The sequence below is a fragment of the Syngnathus floridae genome, chromosome 19 (assembly GCF_059516105.1).
Source record: "Syngnathus floridae isolate MCC-2025c chromosome 19, RoL_Sflo_1.0, whole genome shotgun sequence".
In the NCBI taxonomy this organism is placed as follows: Eukaryota; Metazoa; Chordata; class Actinopteri; order Syngnathiformes; family Syngnathidae; genus Syngnathus; species Syngnathus floridae.
In genome coordinates, this window is record NC_142431.1 from 7,410,119 (window position 1) to 7,422,513 (window position 12,395).

The 12,395-nt window shown below is 44.6% G+C and overlaps 1 protein-coding gene across 6 annotated transcripts in view; it reads right to left on the reverse strand.

The window, feature by feature from the left end:
• Positions 1 to 12,395, reverse strand: part of stxbp5a (syntaxin binding protein 5a (tomosyn)) — a 39,841-nt gene that overhangs the window by 1,981 nt on the left and 25,465 nt on the right. The window contains exons 8-27 of one of the 6 annotated variants that reach the window (XM_088361558.1): positions 12,149 to 12,232; positions 10,622 to 10,745; positions 9,247 to 9,325; positions 8,842 to 8,996; positions 8,180 to 8,252; positions 7,948 to 8,095; positions 7,590 to 7,657; positions 7,182 to 7,222; positions 6,830 to 7,050; positions 5,969 to 6,141; positions 5,773 to 5,898; positions 5,472 to 5,623; positions 4,568 to 4,630; positions 3,717 to 3,770; positions 2,358 to 2,408; positions 1,234 to 1,473; positions 787 to 1,156; positions 542 to 707; positions 357 to 468; positions 65 to 285 (exon numbers count right to left, since the gene is read on the reverse strand). In XM_088361558.1, the coding sequence (XP_088217684.1) occupies positions 65 to 285; positions 357 to 468; positions 542 to 707; positions 787 to 1,156; positions 1,234 to 1,473; positions 2,358 to 2,408; positions 3,717 to 3,770; positions 4,568 to 4,630; positions 5,472 to 5,623; positions 5,773 to 5,898; positions 5,969 to 6,141; positions 6,830 to 7,050; positions 7,182 to 7,222; positions 7,590 to 7,657; positions 7,948 to 8,095; positions 8,180 to 8,252; positions 8,842 to 8,996; positions 9,247 to 9,325; positions 10,622 to 10,745; positions 12,149 to 12,232 (2,721 nt within the window). Of the gene's footprint in view, positions 1 to 64; positions 286 to 356; positions 469 to 541; positions 708 to 786; positions 1,157 to 1,233; positions 1,516 to 2,357; positions 2,409 to 3,716; positions 3,771 to 4,567; positions 4,631 to 5,471; positions 5,624 to 5,772; positions 5,899 to 5,968; positions 6,142 to 6,829; positions 7,051 to 7,181; positions 7,223 to 7,589; positions 7,658 to 7,947; positions 8,096 to 8,179; positions 8,253 to 8,841; positions 8,997 to 9,246; positions 9,326 to 10,621; positions 10,746 to 12,148; positions 12,233 to 12,395 lie in introns of those variants that run through there. The other 5 variants (XM_088361557.1, XM_088361559.1, XM_088361560.1 and 2 more) reach the window with 5 other exon arrangements.

Below are 12,395 nucleotides of genomic sequence, written 5' to 3' on the forward strand. Positions count from 1 at the left end.
AAAACTTACTTAACAACTTACCTAACAACACTGTCCTCTAGTGGTTACAGACAATATCTGTTACCTCATGGGCGTGCTTGGAAAAGGAGTCGGCGCTAGCCATCATGGCGGCCGTCCGCTCCTCCAGCTCGCCTAGCTTCTGCCCTCGCTCGTCCAGCGCTATCCGGGCGCGGGCCAGGTCGCCCACCACGCCGGAAGCCGTCCCCTTCATACCCTCGATGCCGCCGGGGCCGGGGATGTGCTGGGCCAGGCTCCGGGAAGCTCGTCCAGCGACTTCTTCGCCAACTGAGTTGCGAGAGGATTAGCATTAGCGCAAGAGTCCAATTTAAAACGATGTTAGCGCCGGTGCGACGTACATAGCTCTTCTCTGTCTAGCGACTGCGCTCCGCCCCCAAAGAGACCTTTGAAGAAGCCCCTGTTGGGGGCCTCGGGCGTCTCGACTGGTGTAAATAATTCACCAAGCATTTCCTGAAAATCAGACTGGTTGCAGTCAAAGCCTTGTCAATTATTAGCTCATGTTTTGGTCATGGGCTACACTGACCTGTAGGTTCTCACAGGTGTCCTGGCTGTACGTGATCCTCTGGATTTCAGTGGGGGAGCAAAGGTACATAGCCTGACCCAAGTTTGTGAAGCAGAAGGTCCTGGCTATCCTCATGTCCGTTAGAGGCAGATAGTTTACATCCATGAGGGGTCTTAGTCCCGGCAGACTGGACGAAGGAACAAGAAGGAGGAATTGCTCAAAGTGCCTCTGGCGGCGCGGCGCTAGCTGAAATGCGTTTGTCTCACCTGAGGGTCATGATATGGCCGTTAGCGCAAAAGCAGGCCAGACACACGCCTTGGCTCATCTGGACCACGTCTGCGCGTAAAACAAAGGAGGCCTCCGTGATACTGTGCTTGTAGATGCACGTCTGGCTGGGCAGCAACAGGACCTTGGCCTGCTTCTCTGAGCACATCACGGCGTAGTGGCTCTCGTTAAGATCCTGCGAGCCGGACGGCGAAAGTGACACGGGCCGACGCTTGCGGACCTTCTCCCGTTCTTCGCCGTCCGCCGAGACGTTGGGTTCGAACCAAGGCTCGTACGCGGGGGGCAAGACGGACCCGGTCGAGTCCAGGAAAGCCAACCGCAAGATGCTTCCCTTCAGTCGGATCAACACGCCTGACCGATAGCGGGGGGGTTAAAAGTTGTCAAAATAAAAGCGGCGGCGGCGAAATCGCTCCCAAGAGACAAGTCACCTGTGGGCGCAAGGAAAACAGGCTGCAGTTGCCTCTGCTCTCCAGGAGGTGGCAGCGTGAGGGGCAGAGTCAGCACGGCGCCCAGCGATGTGCCCAGGAACAGGCACGGCGATGGGGTGCCGTCGCCCTTGCGGGCATAGCTCTCGCAGAAATGGAAGGACAGGACAGCTTCTTTGGCCTCCTTGTCGATGCTGGTGACGCTAGAGGACCGCGAACGGCTGAAGGAATTGTCCCGGTGGTCTAGTGGGTTGGCACCCCGCGGCGGGCATACGGACAAGAGGACAGTGAGAGGGAAAAAAAAAAAAAAGAGGGAGGTAAAGAACCTGCACTGCAACATAGACACAACAGCTGGAGCTTAAGATCAGGGGATGCTTTGAGAATAATTGTCAATTTTGGCTATGTGAAGCCCTTTGAGACTGTTTGTGATTTAGGGCTATACAAATAAACTTGACTTGACTTAACAGCAGATAAACGCAGGCGGTAAAACCTAGTTCCGTTTTTCGCAGTGATGGTGCAAGGCAGGGGTGTCAAACAAATTTTTTTCGCGGGCCGCATTGTAGTCATAGCTTCTTTCGGAGGGCCATTATGACTGTCAACCCAAATAAATGTATGAGCACCTCATATCATATACAGTAAAAGCTACAAAACAAACTGACAAATAACTCGTTTTCAAATCAGACGAGTAAAAACTGGTCAAATATTAGAAAATATAGATATTATTAAAAATGAAGACAATTTGCAATTCTAGTAATGACATACGAATTTGATGCACAATTTGTCTTCGCGGGCCACATAAAATGATGTGGGGGGCCGTATCTTGCCCCCGGGCCTTGAGTTTGACACCTGTGGTGTAAGGACAACAATCTCAAAATTTTGGACAGACGTAGAAATAGGAGTTCAAAACATTCCGTTGAAAATGTAGAAATATATGTCCCCATTTTAGATGCGGTTAAAAGACAGCACAGATAGGAAGACAGCATAGAAAGCAGAAGAGTGTTACAGAGGGGGCGGAGCTTAGATCGCAGCGGACCGCGCCCACCACGGCCAAACATGGCCTCAATTTGGAGGCCGGACTACATTGCACATCATACAAGTTTCTTTGGAGACACAGAGTCAAGGCTTACCCAAGTCTGGCTTTAGCTCAGTAGGCAAGCTTAATTTCCGTGACATCTTTGCTGGAAAAAAGAGAACATCCCTCTTTACAAAACACACGTCCAAGCTCACACACGATGCCATGCAAAGGTCCGGCAGTGCGACCTCCGAGAGCAGAGGCATGCTGTGACCAGAAGGGAACAAAACCAAACCAAAAAACAATAATAAGAGGGACGACAGTCCTGGCCCACACGAATGAAGACGTAGCAAGCGCGACCCGTCACGTCAAGGCAGTCATGCATGCACCCAACAGCGTGCGGAACAACACATGGAAACACATGGTGGGTAAGACCGGCCATGAACGCCGCTTCACAACATCCTTTATGTAGATGTGCAGCATCCATAAGGTGGATTTGATGAAGGTTCTTAAGTGTCTCATTACTGCTTCTGTCTTGTTGCCCAGAGAAAATCAAGTGATCTGATGATGATGCAATAAAGAGCAAGAAGAAGAGGCAGAGAAAGTCCCCAGCTAAGCTGCAGTCATAGTCACTGTTCCCAAAGGAGTCGAAACGCAAATTGGCTGTCATCAAAAATACACAATGAAATACATTGCCGTGGCTCGACTAGGTGGTGCTATAGTATGACCCGTTGGATGAAAACAGGACGCTAAAACCACGAGTGTCGAGGACGTGAGGTGGAGGGGTACACACGTCACAGACGCAGGCACGGGAACATATGTTTGGTGCTCGTGCTACATACATGTAGCATGCAATGCTAATGTCTAGCTGCCACCTAGCTGGAAGATTAGCCTCTGCTTCTGTGCGATGAAGTCTCCTTTGTATTACAAAACAAGCTTTTTTTGTTCTTGTGGATCAGACTTGAGTATTTGGATGGGAATATATATATATATATATATATATATATATATATATATATATATATATATATATATATATATATATATATATACTATATTATACTATATATATATATATATATATATATATATATATATATATATATATATATATATATATATATATATATATATATATATATACTATATTATACTATATATACTATATATATATATATAGTATATAGTATATAGTATATATATATATATATACACACACACACACACACACACACATACATACATATTTTTTTTTATTTTATTTTTTTTTTTTACAGAAAGAGACAACAAACACCAAGGGAACAGAGGCTATCCCAAACTTGAGTTAGCGCTTGTTCAAGCTAATCAATTCCCACTATGGTGACATGGAGGACAGAGACAAGAGGGGGTCAGTAGGTGCGGTGCGGGGGGACAAATGTGGACCACCGTTGTCCTGCCTACATACCCGCTTAGGAAAGTCTTTGGCCAATCTTACCTCCTCTACCACCTCCATTGTAGAACTGCTGGAGATTGCTGTTTGACATCAACACTTTGGGGAGTGTCAATGAGGGAGAAGTCAAGGAAAGTCAAAGTTAGATGGTCTTTTTTTTTAAGGTACACCACTCACAAAAAAATATTTTACTGCCATAATATTGTTTGTAATTCCTTTAAAATTACCATTTGGTTTTCAAACTATTTTCCATTTTATTCTCATAATCATGACATCATTCTTAAAGTAATACAGCTGTATGTACTGAAGTCATCATTATTATTAAAATAAAAGTTGTTATTCATCATTTAACTTTGTCAAGCATTTAGTTCATTTAAAAAGTGAAAAGGACCTTGAAATGAAAAAACAAATCCTTGACAAAAGCATCCTGTTTTCCCCAAGTCCACAATCACGCATGTGTGACTTTAACGCTCTGAATAGCTTAATAGGTCTCTGCGGCAGAATACGTTGTCACCACGCTCCGTTTATAATTATTTCATCATTTTGCATCACCTCGACTGGATCTTCGCGGTTCCAGTCCATCGCGCGCTTTTGCAGGCTAGCGAAAGCCATGAAAGCCATTTATTCCTGTCTATTGAGCTCTGCATAATAGGGAATGGGGATAAAATAAACGCGAAAATGGAATCGGGCTCAAAAAGCCTGAAAGTCGAGCATTAAATTTGTGTGATAGAATAACAATTTTGAGTGGGGTGGGTAGGTATGAAAGTTCCAGTTTTGTGAACCACGGTTTCAATAAAAAGATTATTTGAAATACAAGCCTCCATTTTTGGAAAACTTTCATTGCACGCTTGCATGAGCAAAACATGGGAATTAAAAAAAACTAAAGGACGTGGTACCTGAAGTGGGAGATTTGCAGCGGTCCTCTGATGTGGCCGAACCCTCGTTGATGTCACACAGTCCTGAAAGGGAGAGCGCAAGAGTAAAAATAAATATTGCTACTGCAGCTTAGCTTAGCCACAGTAGCTGTGAATGTGTTCTTTGACTGATATACTGCCCCCTGGTGGCCAACTCCAGAAAGAGTCGTGCTAATTTTCGTTTTCTATGTTGATGCGACAAGATGATGGCAAACTACTACTTTTGTCTAAATAAAGCTCCACAACTCAATTACACATTAAGTTGCAATACTGAGATGGAAAAAATTGTCAAGTTATTTTTGAAAATCATTCAGTCCTGGTTTGTACTCCAGGAAGCAGTCGTATTTCTTTCATGTGTTTTTATCCATTTGTGTTGGTGATCCAGTGAGGTAGAAAGCCAAGCAGGCAGCCGCGCATTGGCGCAGGCAAGCACAGCTGGACGTCTGACTATTGCTCGCCAAGCTGCGACAGGTGCCAGCCCACCGCTCACCACTCGCTGATGCCAGATGCTCCGCACATGCATATGTGTGGGTGTGTGCGTGGGCGTGGGCTTTCCGGAAGGGTCGACATACGCACACATTAACACTTCAGTCATCAAACTTAAACCACACTCTGACGATCCACCACTGGGTGGCAGTGTGTCCATGCTGATCCTGCACACCTGTTCCTTTCTGCATCAAACAAGTTGTTTTGGTGTGTGATGGTGACTCATGACGTCATGAATCTCCATAACCACTTCATTTCACAAGTCAAGGCGCATTTGCTGTTGTTCCTGTTGTAAACTGCAGCTGAATAATCCGCCATGAAAATGAATGGATTTTAATACAAAAATTGTGTTCGATCTTTCCCCAAAATCCACCAAATATGTTTTATAAACCCCACTTACCTCCAGAGGGCTGTCGAGACTTTCTGGGTGAGCGCGGTTGTCTCTGGTACGGGTCGTTGAACCCGTACAGCTCAAGCATTCCCAGGTTCAACACCACCGTCTTCTGGATATAGTCCACGACCGCGACACCGTTAATGTTGCCAAACACCGCACTGAGGAAGGAAGGAAAGAAGGAAGGGTCGCACATCAACAAACAAACCAAAAATGTTTAGCGGTACAGCTCAAGTGACTTTAAAAATAACCATTGAGCCACATGCTGCTTCACCGAGACGTCACTGTTGCCCGTGATGCGTTCACTTACAGGCCGTAGGAGGAATTGAGCGCCAGGCTGGTAATCTGCTGAGGAGGTTCCCCGCTCACCCACACCAACTGGACTACCAAGTCCACCTGGTAACCGGCAGACTGCTTTAGTGGTGTACTCCGCACCCTGTAAAAAAGTCAGAATAACATTTCAGGCGCGTGGAAGTGACGTCGGAGGGGCCCGCCCGATGGCTTACTTGAGCCAGGGCGTGTTGCCCCCATCGGAGTTGTTGCTGCTGGTGGTGGGATGCGAAGGCGGCCCGCTTGTCTGCGGGGAAGCGCCTGGGGTGGGGTGCGCCGACGTGTGCTCACCCCCGCCCTCGGGGGACTCCACATCGTTCAGTTCGTACTGCATTCGCACCTCGAGTAGCTGAAACGGTATTAGAATGAAAAATGTTAGCGACGGCTCGCCAGTGAAAACCAAAGCGAGCCAGCGTGAGCTTAAACAGAACTTGACTTTAAATGTCTCGGCAGTGAGTACTTCGCCATCGAGGCCGATTATAATGATTATCTTTAATTGCCACCTCACAGATCCGTCTGTTGGTGTCACGTCTCGTCCCCAACTGCTCCACTGTGTCTGTTGTCTTGGTTTCTGTCTGTGTGCTCGCCCCTCCCCTCCTGTGTGCCCATGATCAGTGTGATTATTCCCACCTGCCTCTCGTTACCTGTCGTGTATATAAGTCCTGTCTGCCCCTCACTCCCTGTCGGATCATTGGTTGCTGTCGTTCGGTGTTGGAGTTATGTTATGTGTCAACGTCATGATGTCTTTTTGGTTCCAGTTGCTGTCATTGGTAATGTCACCCGGTCATTTTGTTTCACGTCTTTTTCGGTCAGTCTTGTTGTTAGGTTTTGTTAATGAGCCATGTCGGTTGCCGAGTCTGTTAGTTTGCCTTTTTGAGTTCACCAATAAACCCTGGTTCAAGCTGCACTTGGTCGTCCTGCTCCATGCTCCACCCGACCGTGACAGTTGGCATGGCAACCATACTGTCATTCACAAGGGGTAGCTTCCAACATGCGTGTGCGTTTGCCATTTTGTACTGTTTACATTGCACGTATACCTGAACGACCTCTGTGGTGACCTCCAGTTTGCTGAAGCGGTAGACGATGATGTTGGCTGACACGCCAGCCACGCACAGCATGCGGCTCTCGGCGCACCACGACATCAGCTGGATGGCAAAAGGGTCTTCGTCGGATGCATCAGCGCCGCCCTTGTCCTCTTTGGAGCGGCTCCGGTCAAACACTTTGGCCGTTTTCAGCTTGTAGAGCACCTGGAGCATTACTGAGGCAAACACAACGTCACAAAATACAAATACTGTACTTAGGTACATTTCAGACTTAAAAAAAAAAGTGTAATTGTCTTCTTGACTGTTGACTTTAATGAAAAAAATAAAAAATAAAAACAGAGCTCACTTGCAGAGGCATCCCAAAACTTCACTGTTCCATCGGCATGCCTGAAATAGTGAGAAAATAAAAAAAGACAGTAAAAAATTAAATAAAATAAGAAATTCATCATATATTAATTCACAATATATTTTATATTGTTGTATATAACATTTTTGCATCGCTTCAGAAGGAAAGACAGAAACGGAATAAATTATTTGCAAACCTTCTGTGAGCTAAAAAAGTGGATCACATAGACAAGACAATTGCATTCCTTGTACTGCTTTTCTTCTTTTTCCACTCAGTGGTCTTTGTTTCCCTCGCCAATTTGTCTGAGTGCACTGGCGAACATCCGAACATTCTGATAGCGGCGGCACACAAGACGGAAGTGGACAAAAACGAACATGAGCGCGTGCTTGGAATACGAGGTTCTCTTACCCAGTGATGATGATCTCTGGGTAGCTTTGTGTGCCTTGACCCCAGTTTCCTCCACTGATGGGCCACTCCTGGAACACAGCAAGCAAAAAATTACATGCCAAACACCGTCGGGCGGTGGAAGTGAAATAAAAAATCAACCGTGATTATATCGTTGTGTTCCGCGTCATTAATGGACAAAGAGGTGTGCGTTCAGCATTTTATTGTGTTTGGCACTTAACGGCGTATTTGTTTGCCCTGCACAATAAAAGCTGTCTTTGTTTGCATCTGACTCAGTCTATTTAGAAATGACAAAATACCAAAAAGGGAGATCTTTTGCCAATTAAAAGAGTTGAGTAGACTTGGTGTTTTTGAAAAGTACCTTTTTGCTGTAGCCCTGACGCTTCTGTCGTGAGCCAACCGAGTAAAGTGCTGGTATGAGGTCCGCGGGGCAGTCGGCAAAGTACTCACAGCAGGTTACCGGGGACTCGTGGATGGTCAGGGGGTAGGGGTTCTCGAAGATGGGGTAACTGATTGAGACCGGCGACAGCCAGTCAAGCCCCCGTCGCGTAAGCTCGGCGGGCTGATGGAGATTTACGCTGGGGCGCACTCACCCGTTTTGTGCAAGGTCAATCACCACTAAGTCCTTCTCCAGAAGGACCACCACAGCGTAAGGTTCCTGAAAGTCTGCAAGGTCCAAAATTGCACAATTTGAAGAAAGAAAAAAATAAAAGCACTTTAGGCAATGGCTATTTGAATACAAACGGTGGATCAACACATGTAGACCGAATATAATAATACTCGGCTGTGGCCGGTTGTCTCTTCTGGTATGTTTACGTCTTCATCACACTTGAGCCCATCACTCATTGCCGTATCATTGCGGCAGCCAGACACACAGATGCGCACAATGTAATAATCCTCAGCGATGTCTATTACCAGATGAGATCAGATGGCTGCCAGTGACATAATGAAGTCACCGCTGTTACATAATGTGCCGGCTAATCCGTCCCGCAGCTGCCCGTATGCCAAACCAAGGCTCTTATGCGACAGGATTACGCTACATTCGCATCCGCTTGTTTCAGCTCGTCAACACGTGGAAAATATGATAATTCTATTTGGATGCAGAGGCGATTGTGTGGAAAAAAAGAAGATGACACGAGAAAACAATTTCCATAGCTACCCTCGGGAAATTCCACATTTATTACAACGCAGCGCGCATGTAATTAAAGAACAGATGCGGAAAGTGTTGTCAAAGCAGCGGTGGGGGGGGGCTCACCGTTGGGGTACGGCGTCTCGCACAGTGTGAGGAAGTCTACGATGGGGTAGTCCATTTCCAGGACAGCCGTGCTCTTGCCGTGCATGACCGTCAGGCACGGCCGCCGGCCCGCCGTATCGTATGACAGACCGCCGGACAGGATGATGAAAGGTTCCCTGGGGAAAACAAGAAAAAGAAACAAAAACTGTAATTACCTCAGTTCTAAGGCAAGTTCAAATTGAACCCTGTTGCTAACCAAAACATCAGCATGGGAGTCAGTCTTGGCTAAATTTAATGGTACTTTTACTGTATTTTACTTTGTTTTTATTACTGTGGTCGTCATTCTAATTAGTAACCATTCGACAATTAAAAAAATATATATATATAAAAATGGAGAATTATTTCAACCCAAAATTCGGTGCTGACCCAATTCTGGTGGTTTTGTACTCCACTTTGAGAATGGGTTTACAAGGCTCTGGCTTCTTTCCATCCTTGGGCTGTTTTCCTGCAATCAAACACAAAACACAAAATTTTGAACCCCTGTCTGCTTTTTTATTGGGGAAAAAACATGGTTGAAGAAACATTAATTACTAATGTGATTAAAATAATAATAACAATAATAATAAAAAGGCATGTTCCCTTACTAGTTCTACAGTGAGGGACAATTAAAGAATGCATAAACCCGGCTTAAACCGTCAAAGGAATTTGCATAATTGCATTTGCGATACCAAAGTAATTATGCAAGCAGCGTCAGTTGAGAAACAAAACCAAAAAAAAATCACAGGACTACAATCCTTTCCGCAACACACCGAGCATCGGCTTCTCACAGGACCTTGAACGTGTCAAAAGTCCTCTGAGGGCTGAAAAGCAGGTGCAGCGTTGGATGTGGCAGGATAAAAACAAATGTAGCAGCAACACTAATGTGTGCAAGTGAAGATAAAAAAAAAAAAGCACAATTCAAGTGACAATAATCCTTTCAGTCATTGGAGGGATGACAAATATTGGCTCAGATGAATTACAGACAAAAGTATTGGGACACAATTCAATAATGAATCAATCGAGGGTGAGAAGAAAAGAGTCAGACGAAGAATCAAAAGAGTCCGAAGAAGAATCAAAAGAGTTGGAAGAAAAAGAGTCAAAAGAGTCAGAAGAAGAGTTAAGAGTCAGAAGAAGAGAAAACAAAAGTAGAGTCAGCAGAAGAGTCAAAAGAAGAGTCAGAATTACCGTATTGGCCTGAATATAAGACGACCCTGATTATAAGACGACCCCCTCTTTTTCAAGACTCAAGTTTGAAAAAAGACACCAAATTTAATTTTTATACAGAAAATAATTACAGTATATTTGAAACAAATGATTATAACAATATATTCGAGAGAAAAAGCATGTTATTTTGCCTCATTCAAATCATGCAAAAACTGTCTATCACATCTTAATATCTGAACATTTAAATATGTATACTAAAGTGCAATCACATTTGTAAATGAATGGCATCTGTTTTTTCCATTTTCTGTTACCTCTTCTCTTATTTACTTCTCTTTTCTTTCTTACCGCTATTTTTTATTTTTCTTCTTCGTGCTACCGCTATTTTTATTTTTCCTTTTTCGTGACAGGGGTTTGCTTTGGCCATGGGAGTTAAGTTCAGATATCCGGCACCATCTAGCGTTGTGCATGGGTATAATGTCTAGACCCCGAATGTAAGACGACCCCCATTTTTTCAGTCTTATTTCAATGCAAAAAACACCGTCTTATATTCGGGCCAATACGGTAGTTTGGTGACTCTTTTGAGGCTGCTGGTGCTTACCATGTGGGGTGATTGTCTGTATGGGCTTGCCCTGGCCTCTCACATTCCATATGGTCAGAGTCCCGTCTGAATGACTGCACACGAACTGCTTGCCCTCGTGATGCCAAGCAACTGAGTGGATGGCCTGGGAAACAACAGACGGGGGATGGAGGCTTCAGTTGGACATGATGGCACAAGGTTGTCTTTCGAGTGTATTATTTGCAAGGACAAGGAGAGGAATTGGAATTAGCCAAAGTTTGTTTTATTTTGAGTTCCACCATGTATTAATTAACTGCTATTTTTATTTGCAGGGCAGTTAGTTAAAATGCTAGTTAAAACATGCTCCTGACAGTTCATTAAAGGTTTTATGACGGTGACATTTAAGATGTCAGGATGAATAAATGAATGAATCCGCTTTGCATTATTTCCTCCAGGAACATGCCTTTTTTGGAATCAGATCGACTCAGAAGTAAACTAGCACGGCAGCTTTGCATTCTGAACGCATCGACTCTTTACAAGCAATCATTGCAAACACAATCACAAAGGTCAGTGAAGGGCAAACCTTCTCCTTTTTTTTTTGTCTTTCTCTATGAGAACAAAAAGGTTCTCCAAACACTGTCGGAGAATCCCCTTCGCATTGTCCCTCCCCCCGAGCTCAAGATCACTTCTCTCTCGCTCTCTGCTCGGACGGAATGGAGGTTATCCCCCCCCCCCCACGCCGCCGCACCTCAATGGAATGTGCTATCTATTTCCAAACTTTTCCATTTGTTCCCTACGCAACGACGGCGAGGACAATGACGGTGTATCGCCGCGACGCATCGTTGCAGCTCTGATTGCTCAATGACCTTTGCGTCTGTTGTTATTGTGTACGAGGCGGCAGAGCAAATTAACGAGGACGGCTCAAGCCACGCGCAATTACCGACAACATACAATCCAAGCTTTCGAGAGACTCGTTTGTGCTTCCCCCCCAAAAAATATATATGTCGGTGATCCAGACACATTTTAAGTATTTGTAGCTGATGACTCTTCTGAGACGTCTGCGGCTGTTATTAGCCGACCGATGATGATTCTTTATGTCAATGATGATGCTGATCGTTCCCTCCTTGTAGAAATCTAATTAAATAATTTTAATTTCTCACCTTTCCTATCTGGGGCCATTTTGCTTTTTTTTTATGAAGTCCTCTGAGGGTGATTTGGAATTAATGAAAAAATACGATGCAACGATTAAATGCATCTTAATGATTATATATTGTGAGCATTTGTGGGTTTTGTGTTTTCTGGGATTTATTTTTAGAACAGCTACTTAGGTTTTTTTTTTTTAGGGCCTCTTGGAATTGCATTATGGATCATTATTTGGTTGATTTTTTTGGCTTATTTTTGTCCAATCATCACTTTCGCAGTTATTGACGCGCTTATTTATTTTCCGAAAGCGAGCTGCTGTCGGAGTCTACCATGGCTCCGTTTATTTGTTCATGAATATGTAATTTCAATTCCAGCCAGCATTAAAAGATACCGGAAGGAAGGCGTCAAATAAAAGCCTTTGCCTACCTCATCATAAGTGTAGCGATAGTCGGCCTTCTTTGATTTGAGATCCCACAGAACCACGATCCCGGACTCGAATCCAATTATCAGCTGAGAGGAAACAGTGGTCCGGGAGACGGGTCGAGATGACAGATAGAGAGTGGAGACATTAAAAGATGCGGGGACACAAAAAAAAAAAAAAAAAAAGCTTGACGCATTTGACATTCATGTGCCACCTAATAGAGGATAAAGTTTGTTATTTTAAGCATTGACT